The 12,076-nt window shown below is 41.9% G+C and overlaps 1 protein-coding gene across 2 annotated transcripts in view; it reads left to right on the top strand.

The window, feature by feature from the left end:
• NEK8 (NIMA related kinase 8) overlaps positions 1-11,821 on the top strand; it is a 45,053-nt gene extending 33,232 nt beyond the window's left edge. The window contains exons 10-15 of one of the 2 annotated variants that reach the window (XM_072138271.1): positions 694-811; positions 1,930-2,080; positions 2,651-2,814; positions 3,079-3,237; positions 8,420-8,578; positions 10,187-11,821. In XM_072138271.1, coding sequence (XP_071994372.1) covers positions 694-811; positions 1,930-2,080; positions 2,651-2,814; positions 3,079-3,237; positions 8,420-8,578; positions 10,187-10,212 — 777 coding nt within the window. In that variant the 3' untranslated portion in view covers positions 10,213-11,821. The remainder of the gene's footprint in view (positions 1-693; positions 812-1,929; positions 2,081-2,650; positions 2,815-3,078; positions 3,238-8,419; positions 8,579-10,186) is intronic. The other variant, XM_072138272.1, reaches the window with a different exon arrangement.
• The last annotated feature ends 255 nt before the right edge of the window (positions 11,822-12,076 follow it).

Consider the following 12,076-nt stretch of genomic DNA (forward strand, 5'->3'; position numbering starts at 1 on the left):
ATTGTATAACTTTTAATTACACAAATAATATCAATTATTTACTGAAGATGGAAAACCCCTTTAACTTTTCGAACAAACTTTACATAAATCAATATACAATTGAATATATAAAGCTTTAAAAGGCATCTTGTCAGAAAAAAATTGTCCCCATCCTCCACTTACTTTAATTCCTATCTTCCTCCCTCCAAATCTGTGTTTCACTCTCTTCTGAATTCCAACTTGCTAGCAAGACAGACAGAAACTCACCTATGTGTCCCATTACACAGAAACTCTACATAGAAGGGGAGTAGATGGGCACAGCAGCTAAAGCTCTACCCACCAGCCAACAGTGGATTGCAAATTCACAGACAGAGACTAAAGATTTTGAAATAGTAGAGTAATAGTTTTGTATAAGATACTCGTATTCTCATCTACACACACTGGTACTGGACTTCTGATTTATGCAAAGTTTATTGAAATACGGTGTATTTTTTAAAACACATTTAAAAAAAGTCATTTTCTGACTATTTCTGATATTTCATTGTAGGCAATTTATTAAATCTATGATAAATGTGAATCAGATGAACTAATATAAGTGAGTGAGTGGCACATACTATTGTTACGTGTCTACCATAGGGTGGTATACGATAGTCCTGATGCATGAAGCTTTCTGATCAGATCCTTATGTCTGACTTCCTCTGCTTTCTCCCATAGCCCAAGATTGTTGAAGCTCTCCTGGGTTATGAGATAGTTCACGTGTCCTGCGGGGCTTCACATGTCCTCGCCGTTTCTAATGAGAAAGAAGTGTTTTCCTGGGGCCGTGGGGACAATGGTAAGGCTTGTTCTGACCTCTCACTACATAAATCTAGGCAAGTAGCTTGTTTGACTGTCTGACATTGTTATTACATACAGGTCTTGTGCTTAGCTCTACATGACACCACCATATACTGTACTGAAACTGTAACCTTTATACAGGTAGAACAAGAATGTCTTGGTTAGGGTCACATGCGGGCCATACATTTCTAATGACAATTGGTTATTAAGGTAGCAGTAAACTTTCCCACTCATTTCACACTACAAATTTGGCTTTTAGATGTTAATATTTAGTAAAATGTAATAATTCAACACTGCATATTTTATCCAGGTGTGGCTGACACTTTACCAATGTATTCAGTTGTATGTGCATCCTGGGGACACAGATACAGTAAGAGTTGGAACATGTGGCAGATGTCCCAGGACCATTCCCTAAATCCAGGACTTCCCAGCTGGAACCAAGATTGTTTAGAGACACTTTACAATATTATTGACACTATTTTCAATTTAGGGGTGTAACTAGGAGAGGCAGGGCCACATAACAGACCTCTGAATTAGACCACTCTTCTCCGAATATATACACTTACAAAGATCTGTCCCAGTAGCTGCTGACCACATGGTGGAAATACTCAGCAGGAATTGGAGGCAAGAGATTCCAGCCCTGTCATTCTGCTCTCCGCTCCCTCTCCCCCAATATTTTTAAACTGAGCTGCCAATTCATGCTGTATAGTGTGGAAGATGTGCTGCACTGTTATATACATATTATGCTCTACAATGTGCAGTATGATATGTATATAATGGTGCAGATCCTCCATTCTTTTGTGTGTCAGGTCAGACGCTGGGCCCCCTGACACTTTGGGCACCATAGCAGCCGCTATGCCTGCTACCGCTGTAGTTACGCCCTTCTCCCACAAGATTAACCCCTCAAATTCAAAATTTTTGTTTCTTTTTGGATTCTAAGAAATCAGTCTAATTACATTAAAGAAAATCTGATTGTGACACCAGTTACAGTAATCGATAAGACTCCATTTTGTATACAGTGCTGTGAAAATCGTAATAACAACTCTTTATTAAAACAGAAAGATGAATTGAATAAATCTTTTTTCTCAAGTAAAGTCCTTAATTTTCCTACCACAGGTCGGCTTGGCCTTGGGAACCAGGAATCTCACAATTCTCCGCAGCAGGTAGTGATTCCCCATGAATATGAACCGCAAAAAGTTGTTTGTGGCATTGACAGCTCCATGATTTTGACAATGGGCAATCAGATTCTGGCTTGTGGCAGCAACAGGTTAGTAAAATTTAGGCCAAAAGTAGCAATTTAGAGAATATTGATCTTACAAATAAGCACATAAAGACACATTTTGTTTTGCTTTGTGACCACTAAAAGGCTACTACTAGGAATGTAGTAATCAATAACAATTTTAGGTCATCATTATTAGATCAGTGATGGCCAAAACCAAGCGCTACCATTGATCAGCTATTTGAGAAGACCAGTGTATTATCACCTCTTCATTGTGCCTTGCATGGCTGCTGTACTGCTCAAGGAGCACACATGGCAGAGGTGCCACTTCTAGGCGATAATCAGTGGCGGTGCCAAGCGTCAGCATGGTCATCAATCATAAGGATAGGTCATCAATACCATAACCACACAAAGTTGTGTTCTGAGCCAGGGTATTTTGGGAGAGGCACAGGAAATAATATGTTTACCCTTGAGATCTCCAAGTGTGCCAGGTTATCAAGCAATGCCAACAGCAAGGACTACAGAAGACCCCATAGCCTGGCACATAGAGAGTGGCTATAGAGAGACATCTGTGACTGGTGGGTTTAATGTTGTGACATACCAGGATTGTTTTTCCAGGTTTAATAAGCTGGGTCTAGATCAGATCTCAGCTGCGAATGAGCCCCCTCCAGAGAATCAGGTAGAAGAGGCCTACACCTTCACCCCGGTGCAGTCGGCACCTCTGAACCAAGAAGCCATCCTGTATGCCGATGTGGGCACCTCCCACTCCGCTGTAGTAACCGGTGAGTACAATTTACACTGGGGAGCGTGTAGGAAAATTGAGAGTGAACCATGTTTACAGGGGGATTTAGGATTTGTATTCACTGGAATGGCCAACACTTGTCTTCTTTTGTGAATGGCAAGGAAAGTTTCTTCAGTGGGACTCTCTAAAGCTAACATTAGTGTTGACTTACTATTATATGCGCAAACACACAGAGACGTGTGAGATGTGTGGGGAAACTTTGTCAATATCCTTCTTATTTTACGGTGTTGTTTTTGTCTTTTAGCCTTAGGTCAGTGTTACACCTTTGGCAGCAATCAACATGGGCAACTGGGCACCAGCACTTACCGACATAGTAGAGTGCCCTATCTTGTGAGCGCGCCACAGGGAGTAAAGGTCACAATGGTGGCATGTGGTGATGCCTTCACTGTGGCCGTGTGTACAGGTGAGACCCTTACTGTATATATTATGTCCCTTACATTTACAGCAATCGTAGAGTGAAATAGTATGCTGAGGGAAATTGTCAGGCATTTATTGGGAGATATGAGTCAACACTGATTTCCTGAACTTTGCCTTTCCTTATTGGATTTTCCGATAATTTATGGTTATTACTTATCAGTTTAATATGCCATGCCATAAATGTATGATCAGAGTGAGGTTTCAATGCCCCCACTTCACTTCAGCAGCTGCATAGAGAAACACACATGGGATGTCCAGTCCATTCGATCAGAGGGGGCAATGGATCTCCATTCATATTGATACATAATTATGTAAAATTTTATTGACAATCCCTATAAAGTTCCCATTATTATGAAGCCAGGTAATGTGAAATAAAGTTTAATAAAGCAGTGGCAGTATTCAAAATACTGACAAAGGTGTTTGTAAAATAAGCAGAACATAGGCTATTGGAACGTTTCACCAGCTAAAATGAAATATCTCTTCACAGGTTCACCTTAACTTCCAGATTCGAAAAACCCTCAAAGGGGATATCTCATAATAGATTATAGGGCAGTGGTGGCGAACGTATGGCACTGGTGGCACTCAGAGCACTCTCTGTGGGCACCCAGGCCATCACCCCAGCACAGAGTTTCCAGACAGGACTCAGAACCTCCTTCTGCAGTCCCTGGCCACCCAGGATCTGCTATGATCAGTGCTGTTTTAAACTGCACATCCTTAGCTGCATGGGACTACAGGAGGAGCAAGGAGGTGCAGACAAGGCTGTTATTGGAGCTCCTGCTCTGGGCCCTGCAGCTCTTCCTGTTCAGGGGACCCTGGAGGGAAGCTACAATGATAATTTGAATTTCTCCTCTTTCTTTTAACTGTATTGGTGTCCTAAGAAAAGCCATGACATAACAGGTAGCAACATGTTACTGCTTTAATTGCTATGTTGGCACTTTGCATTTATATTAGTGGGTTTGGTTGTAGTTTGGGCACTCTGTCTCTAAAAGTTTCACCATCACTGTTATAGGGGGTCTGACAACTGAGGCCCCGCAATTAGTAGAACATGGGATCACCAGCCATCCAAAACTGTCCTATACTACTAATGTCTTTTAGGATTTGTCAGTGATCTTGGAATTGCTTAAGTAGACCTAGTGGTCAGACAATACTCCCCTATCCTGTGTATAAGGGGTAAACGTCAATTGTGATTAAACTCTGTTAAAAGTTTTGTCCTTCAGCTAATTTCACTATACCCGTATGCTTAGTCCTCTGTGTAGGATCCTCACCTCTAGATCAGAGTGGGGAATATTTCAAATGACTGTCACTTGGACCTGTTGCCCACAAGTAATTTTAGTCTACATGCTTTTAGAATCTAAGATGGGAGCTCAGTTCGATGATTTTATGCTTGATGCAGTGATTCTCACAAGCGTACAGAGCGAGTTAGTTGGACCAAGTTCACTCCTGGGTAACGGGCTTTATAACACGTGCTATCCTTCATTACCCAGACAAGATATTGGGGCTTATTTACTAAGGGTCTGCGGATCGCATTTCCATCGGACTTGCTGACGTTTTCGGGGATTGCACGGCTGGGACAGGAATTTAGAAGGGGATTGTGTTGCACACGATCGGATTTTGGCGCAGCGGCGCCGCCTTTCATGCGACAGAAATCGGGGACGATCCGACTGATTAAAACTGAACGCAGGATTTAACATTTAAATAGTGTCGCATGCAATGCACTTACATGCACCGGGAAGAAGATGGTGAACTCCGGCGGACCTGATCAGGAAAGCGACACATGGAGGATATCGGGCGCACGTTCTTAGTGAATCGCGGCAGAGTGCATTATTGTCTGAAACTCCGAGAGACCAGGTAAGTAAATGTACCCCATTGATTTATATGGACACTGTGAAATGCTACACTTTTTCTTGTGGTGGCGCTCTAGTTAAATGGAACACTTACTTCTAAATTTTCCCACAAATTACAGCTAATTGCTGGTGGTTCACTCTGTGATCTACTTATTGCCAAAGGAACAAGAAGTCACTGTCCTACCTGGAGAAGCCTCTCATTAAGATTTGTGTGCAGATGTCCTGAGATCATAAAGTTTTGGGTCACAGTTCACCAGGTCAAATACCTTGTTAGACTAGGTTACAGGTTAGACTAGGGCCACCCTTATTTGTAGACTCTCAATGTCATAGGAACAAGGGTGGACAGCAAGGAACTTCCAGGGCAGCCCCAGAACAATGTCCTGTCTCCTCACCTCCATCTCCGGGTGGTGATCCTGGGCAAACGTGATAGGTGTTAATGGTATGGTATATTTCAGAATTAATGGGTTCCAGAGCTACTGAAAACACATGACACTGAGATCCTGTGGAAATGTAATTACTCGGCAGTAGTTTTCCATTCTCGGTCAGTAAATAAATACACTTATTCCACTTGAGTCGCGGCTTCTCTCATTGACATCTCATGTAGTGTGTATCTTATGACGTGAACCACTGTGTAACAACATACTCACCTTACTGATCGTGGGAAACCAGGGCTGCCACTAGGTAGAGATCCCACATTGTGTACAGGCCTTGATCTAGGATCCTCACCTAGTCACTGCCATATACTTTTCAACATGTCAACACACTATTATTTTTCATTTTTATATAATTGTGCCAAATTTATCTCCATAGTAAAGCTGAAGGTTCCTCCCTGTGAATGACAATCTGGTGACATTTCTGGAAAGGTGTAATGTAAATTATAATAAAATCCAATAAAACTGGAAGAAGGAACATGAAGATACTTTAATAATCAGATTCCTGACATGTATTCATTATAATTCTTGGGTGCACACATGAGGCCAGAGTTCTTGCCTTTTTCATAATTGTTTAGTCTTCAGATGCCCAAATATCGGTACATTACACACAGCCTGAGAAGCTGTCCCCCAGAGCCCTTCTGGCTTATTAGCATAATTTTAAAAGTTGATTCTTAGAAGGAAGGTGCTCATTGATAAATAATATAAGAAGATTACCACAGTTACTATGCCTGAATCTATGAGTAAGTGTCCCTGTTTTTCATAAGTAAAAACAATAAGTCTTTCCAGTGTTGTTGGGGTTGGGATAGAGTTACTGGAGGAGATTTATCAGAAGTGTCTGAGAGCAGAACGGTTCTAGTTGCCCATGGCAACCAATCAGAGCTCAGCTTTCATTTTCCCAAAGCTGTTTATAAAATTTAAGCTGAGATCTGATTGGTTTCCATGCGCAACTGCAACAGTTTTACCTCAGACACTTCTGATAAATCTCCCCAACTGAGCATGTGTGACCACCAGCATAAGATGAAAGCTCTGATAGAGAATCAACAGAACAGCAGAGGGAAGTATAACAAGACTTTAAAGGACATCTACCACCAGGATGAAGGGTTGTAAACCAAGCACACTGACATACTGGTATGTGTCCCCATTGGTAGGATCTGCTCTTCTTTTAGCTTCTTATACCCTTGTTTTTAAGGGAAAAAAAGGCTTTTAAAATTCTGCAAATGAGCCTGAGGGGCTCCATTGGAGTTAATGGAACCTGGAGCCCCTCAGGCTCCCTTGCATACATTTTAAAGCCCTTTTTTCTTAAAAGCAAGGACATAAGAAGCTAAAAGAAGAGCAGATCCTGCCAGAAGGAGCACACACCAGTATGTCAGTGTGCTTGGTTTACAACCCTTCATCCTGGTGGTAGATGTCCTTTAACTGTAATAATATCCATGCATGAGGGAACTGTTTTTGTTCTTTCACTTAACACAGTTGATGTTTCATCACAAGACAACCTACTAACCAAACTAATATCCTATGCTACTAATAACTATATTCTATCCTGTGGATAGGGCCTAACTTTAGTTTGTGGGAAAATTGCTTTAAAGAGAACCCGTCATGCTAAATAACCCCCCTAAACTAAATATATTTTCATAAACTGCCATTAGAAAGCATTGCCTCTATCCCTTCATTGTCCCTCTACATGCCTGTAAACCTAAGCAATGAGGTCCTAAAGCTGTATGCAAATGACCTGTGAAATGTCCAATGAAGCATTAGCATATTCAAGCTGTCCACTCTATTCATGAGTGGGAGGCACAGCCACACCCCCAGTGCATGACTGACAGCCTGTATAATGATGTGAGGCTGTATAATGATGTGCTTCCTGGTGCTGGTGGCCACGCCCCCTGCAGCCTGTGTGTGCATGTGTGTGTGTTTAGGAGAGATACAGCAGCTCCAGGCAGCCATGTTACAGCAGAACATGCCAGATTCATGTGTAGCTGATGTCTGTGTCTCACATGTGTATTAGGAGGATGCAGCATGTCAGCAGATACAGCAGACACTAGCCATGCTTTACTATACATTACACACAGACATGAGCAGGGGGAGGAGAGGGGTAACAGGGGTGACATCACTGCCTCTGACCATGTGACCAGCCTCATTTACATGATAAAGAATAGATGATTTTACAATGATTAATGTATGAAATGACTAGATAAAGGCTGGGATGGGATCCTTGTGAGCTGCTCCAACAGGTAGAGGTGACAGGACTAGTGACACAGACCTGATGACAGGTGTCCTTTAAGGGAAAGTTGAAATTTTCTTATCTAAAGAAGCCCAGAACTGCAGAAAAGTGTATCACGTGACCTATCTCTAAGGGGCATCAGAGCTCATCTCCCCCCCACTCCCTGCACAGTGACCTCTGCACAGGCACAACACTCTCTCATGGTGGCCAATGACTATAGTTTTCTAACATCTACTTTAAGAAAATAAACGTTGAGTAGAAAAGAAAATGTGTGTCATTATCTGGTTTTAATTAGAGGAAAATATAAGTGATGCATTCCCTTCTAGGATTTTTATGGCGGTCATTGTGTTTGTGTGGTTTCATAAGAATCCATACAATGGGAAATAACCAAAATGTGTTCGTGTTCCCCTCACAGGATGTGGGGTGCGTTTTACATATCAAAAACCTCTGTTTAGTGTCATTGAACAGCATCTGTATATGATGATCTTTGCGAGCAATCCCAGGAGGGAAGGAAATAAATTGTTATTTTGGTCATTGCAGTATTACAGTGCTTTGTACTTTCCTATTAACGGGTGTAAGGGGAAACATTCGGAGTTGTAGTCAATGTACTGTACATCGTATGATTATACTGCGTTCCCAGGATAACACCAGCAGATGTTTTCTTTGCAGACGGACAAGTTTTCACATGGGGGAAAGGAGCCAGAGGACGATTAGGACGCAGAGACGAGGGAACCGGCGTCCCCAAAATGGTCCAACTTGATGAGAGTCACCCTTATACAGTGACATCAGTGGCCTGTTGCCATGGCAACACCCTTTTAGCTGTGAAACGTAAGTGTTTAAGTTGATATCAGTATTCATGAGCGAAGGTCCGGCAGGGACATCTCCAACTTCCCGTCAGTGACGATGATTGCAATAAGCCCCGAAAACCATTATATGTGGCTTCTTCCTCAAATCCGGTAATCATAATCCGCTGCCATTCTCTATGGACAGTGAATAGGACTCCTGGCAAACGTCCAAGCGAGGATGTCAAAAACTATGCGAAGAATGGAGGGGCTTGTACAGGGACATCTCAGATATTTGAATTTTCGCCTCTGGTAGAAGTCTGTACATTGGGGTATTTTATAACTCTTTGAGAGACCTGGACCCAGCTCTTTACACAAGGACCTCTCCTGCTGTGATTTATGTCCCCTGTTGAAGTGTTAAAAGGTGCATTGATTCTCACAAGCCGCGCCAATCTAACACATATGTCCTAGACTAAACGTGCAGACAGGGCTGTGTTCACATAAGAGCCCAGCACTTCTGCTTCTCATCTAGTTTTATTGATGTATTTCAGTGGTTAATTAATTGTGAGCAGCTAAATGAGGGTTTTATTAGTTTGAGGACCTTCAGGACTGACAGCTGTAATAAAAGGCACAGTATTCAGTTTATAGATTAGCTAAAACCCTCCTGCCTCAGTCATGTTCATAGGATGATTTCGATATACATTTAGTACTGAAAGTATTCAGACCCCTTTAAACCTTTGTTTCATTGAAGCCAATTGGTAAGATCAAAAAAGTGATTTTGCTCATTGTACACTCTGCCCCCCATCTTGACAGAAATGTAGATATTTTTGCTAATTTAACTCACACGCTGTCCATTTCCTCCTGATCCTCCTTGAGACGGTTCTACTCCTTCATTGGAGTTCAGCTGTATTTAATTAAAATGATGGGACTTGATTAGGAAAGGCACATACCTGTCTGTGTAAGAGCTCACAGTGCATGTCAGAGCACTTGAGAATCATGAGATCTAAGGAACTGCCCAAGGAGCTCGGAGACAGAATTGTGGCAAGAGTTTCTAATTAGTCTGTAGTAATAATTGTTTTCCCCCTCCTACGTTGGGATTAAAGCCTTATCTGATGAAGTTCCTTCTATAGGCCAGCGTGGTTTCATCATTCAGAAGATCAACTTAAAAGTGATATACAAATCAATTTATAAAGTCACCAAGGTGGAGCACACAGCACTGCCGCCTTAGAAAACCCTCCATCATGATTGGTAGCCGATACACCTGAAAGATGCAGGGCCATCAATCACAGTGGTGGAATCTGTGACAAGGAGAGCTTGACTTCTGCATTGAGATCTCCACCTTTATAACTTTATACAACCAATTTGCATATCTCTTCAAAATCCATTTTCTGAATGTAACGTCCACCATTAAAGGAACATGATTGCTTTATAAGATACTGTTAGTGGGCCACTTGGTGAATTTCTGCTGACAGGGTCCCTTTAAATCATTCATCTTTATAGAATTAATTGCTGGTCCATCACAATAGACATAGGGTGGATATAAGGAATCATCACATTCATCCCCCTTGTTAGTGCACCACTAGTAATGTGGGAAATCCGTCCTCCATGTGTACTGTACTCATGAAGTAACTACTCCTTTCCACTCCACTTCCAGCGGGCATCGAAGATGTTTCTGTGTGAGAGAAGAATGTCAAGAGAGATCAGTTCACTTGTCCGTGAGCCATGAGTCCTGACAGCGCACTGCCAAGGCATCCGGCTTACATGCTCCCTCCGGACGTCTTATGTGATGGGCATGTAGAGGATTCAGCTAAACCCCATGGCAGCAACAATAGGCTAGATTAAGGTAATGTCTCTAGATTTGCAGAAAAAATCCAGAATTTGGACTGTTCTGGGATAAACTGTTCTGCAGTCTATTTCTGTTGGATGTCCAGGGTCACTGACTATCCCTGACCTTAGGGTCACTCAGCGGCTGCCCACACACATTCCTGCTGCCCTGGTAAAGCACTTACACTGCCAACTAAGGAAGGGTTATGCTTGATGAATCTTATCATGCCCAATCCTTTAATAAATAAGCTCACCCAGCGGGCTATTCTGCTGTCTCTATTGAAAATACAGGCAGAATTAGCTAAAGCAAATATACATGGATATAGAAGAGGGTTGAATGGAATAGCTGCATGCTTAAAGGGGTTGTTCACTTTCAGCAAATAATTACTATTGTTTGGTTAATGAAAGATTCCTTACGGTTTTCTAGATCATTCTAGAGGAAGCTTCATTTACTTCCTATGAATAATAACCTGGTCATGTGATGTCACACAGGTCCATGGCTTCTTATATCCCTGGTCATGGGATGTCACACAAGTGCAAGGCTATTTATATCTCTGGTCATGTGATGTCACACAGGTGCACGGCTTCTTATATTCTTGGTCATGGGATGTCAAACAGCTGCACAGCTCCTTATATCTCTGGTCATGTGATGTCACACAGGTGCATGGCTTCTTACATCCCTGGTCATGTGATGTCACACAAGTGCACGGCTCCTTATATCTCTGGTCATGTGATGTCACCCAGGTGCACTGCTCCTTATATCCCTGGTCATCGGATTTCACACAGGTGCACTGCTCCTTATATCCCTGGTCATCGGATTTCACACAGGTGCACTGCTCCTTATATCCCTGGTCATGTGATGTCACACAGGCGCACTGCTCCTTATATCCCTGGTCATGTGATGTCACACAGGCGCACTGCTCCTTATATCCCTGGTCATGTAATGTCACACAGGCGCACTGCTCCTTATATCCCTGGTCATGTAATGTCACACAGGCGCACTGCTCCTTATATCCCTGGTCATGTGATGTCACACGGCTCCTTATATAACACACAGCTTTGATTACTCTCCGTTATATTAATGTGATGGACATCACATGACCATGGACTGGAAGTAAACAATGAAGTTTCATGTTAAATGACAGCAAGCAGAGATCTAGAAAACCAGGAGATATTGTTACAGAAGAACAGGACCACCTGCATGGGTGTAAGAGGTGGCCATAGGGAACGGTGATGAGGTCACAGATGCAACATGTAATGCTTTTTAATAAAATTATCTTTTTATAAAATGTGTCTTTCACAAACATTCCACGTTGTATATTTTTATTATGCAAAATCAGTCTATGAATTATACATTCATGTCTCAGTAATATTTATAAGTCACCTTCTATCCTGGAATCTGCACAATTATTTTTATTGTAAATACTGCTATTTATTTTATGCAAAAAAATAAACATTTTTATCTATCCCCATATCCGCCTTATTTGACATATTGCTCCTGGGATTCTGCTCTCGTATCCTGGTCTATTATTCACATGTAAAAAACATTTTATATATAAATAACACTGTGTAATACTGTATATAATTGCATAAAACATAAAATTCTGTGGGCACCAGGTGTCAGGATGTGAAGTGGATCAGCACATACGGGTTGTGTGTACAATGTGTTCTTCTCACAGCTGAGATCTATGTATCATGTTACATGTGACCTTTTATAGGT

Source organism: Engystomops pustulosus, chromosome 2 (genome assembly GCF_040894005.1).
Source record: "Engystomops pustulosus chromosome 2, aEngPut4.maternal, whole genome shotgun sequence".
NCBI classification, from domain to species: Eukaryota; Metazoa; Chordata; class Amphibia; order Anura; family Leptodactylidae; genus Engystomops; species Engystomops pustulosus.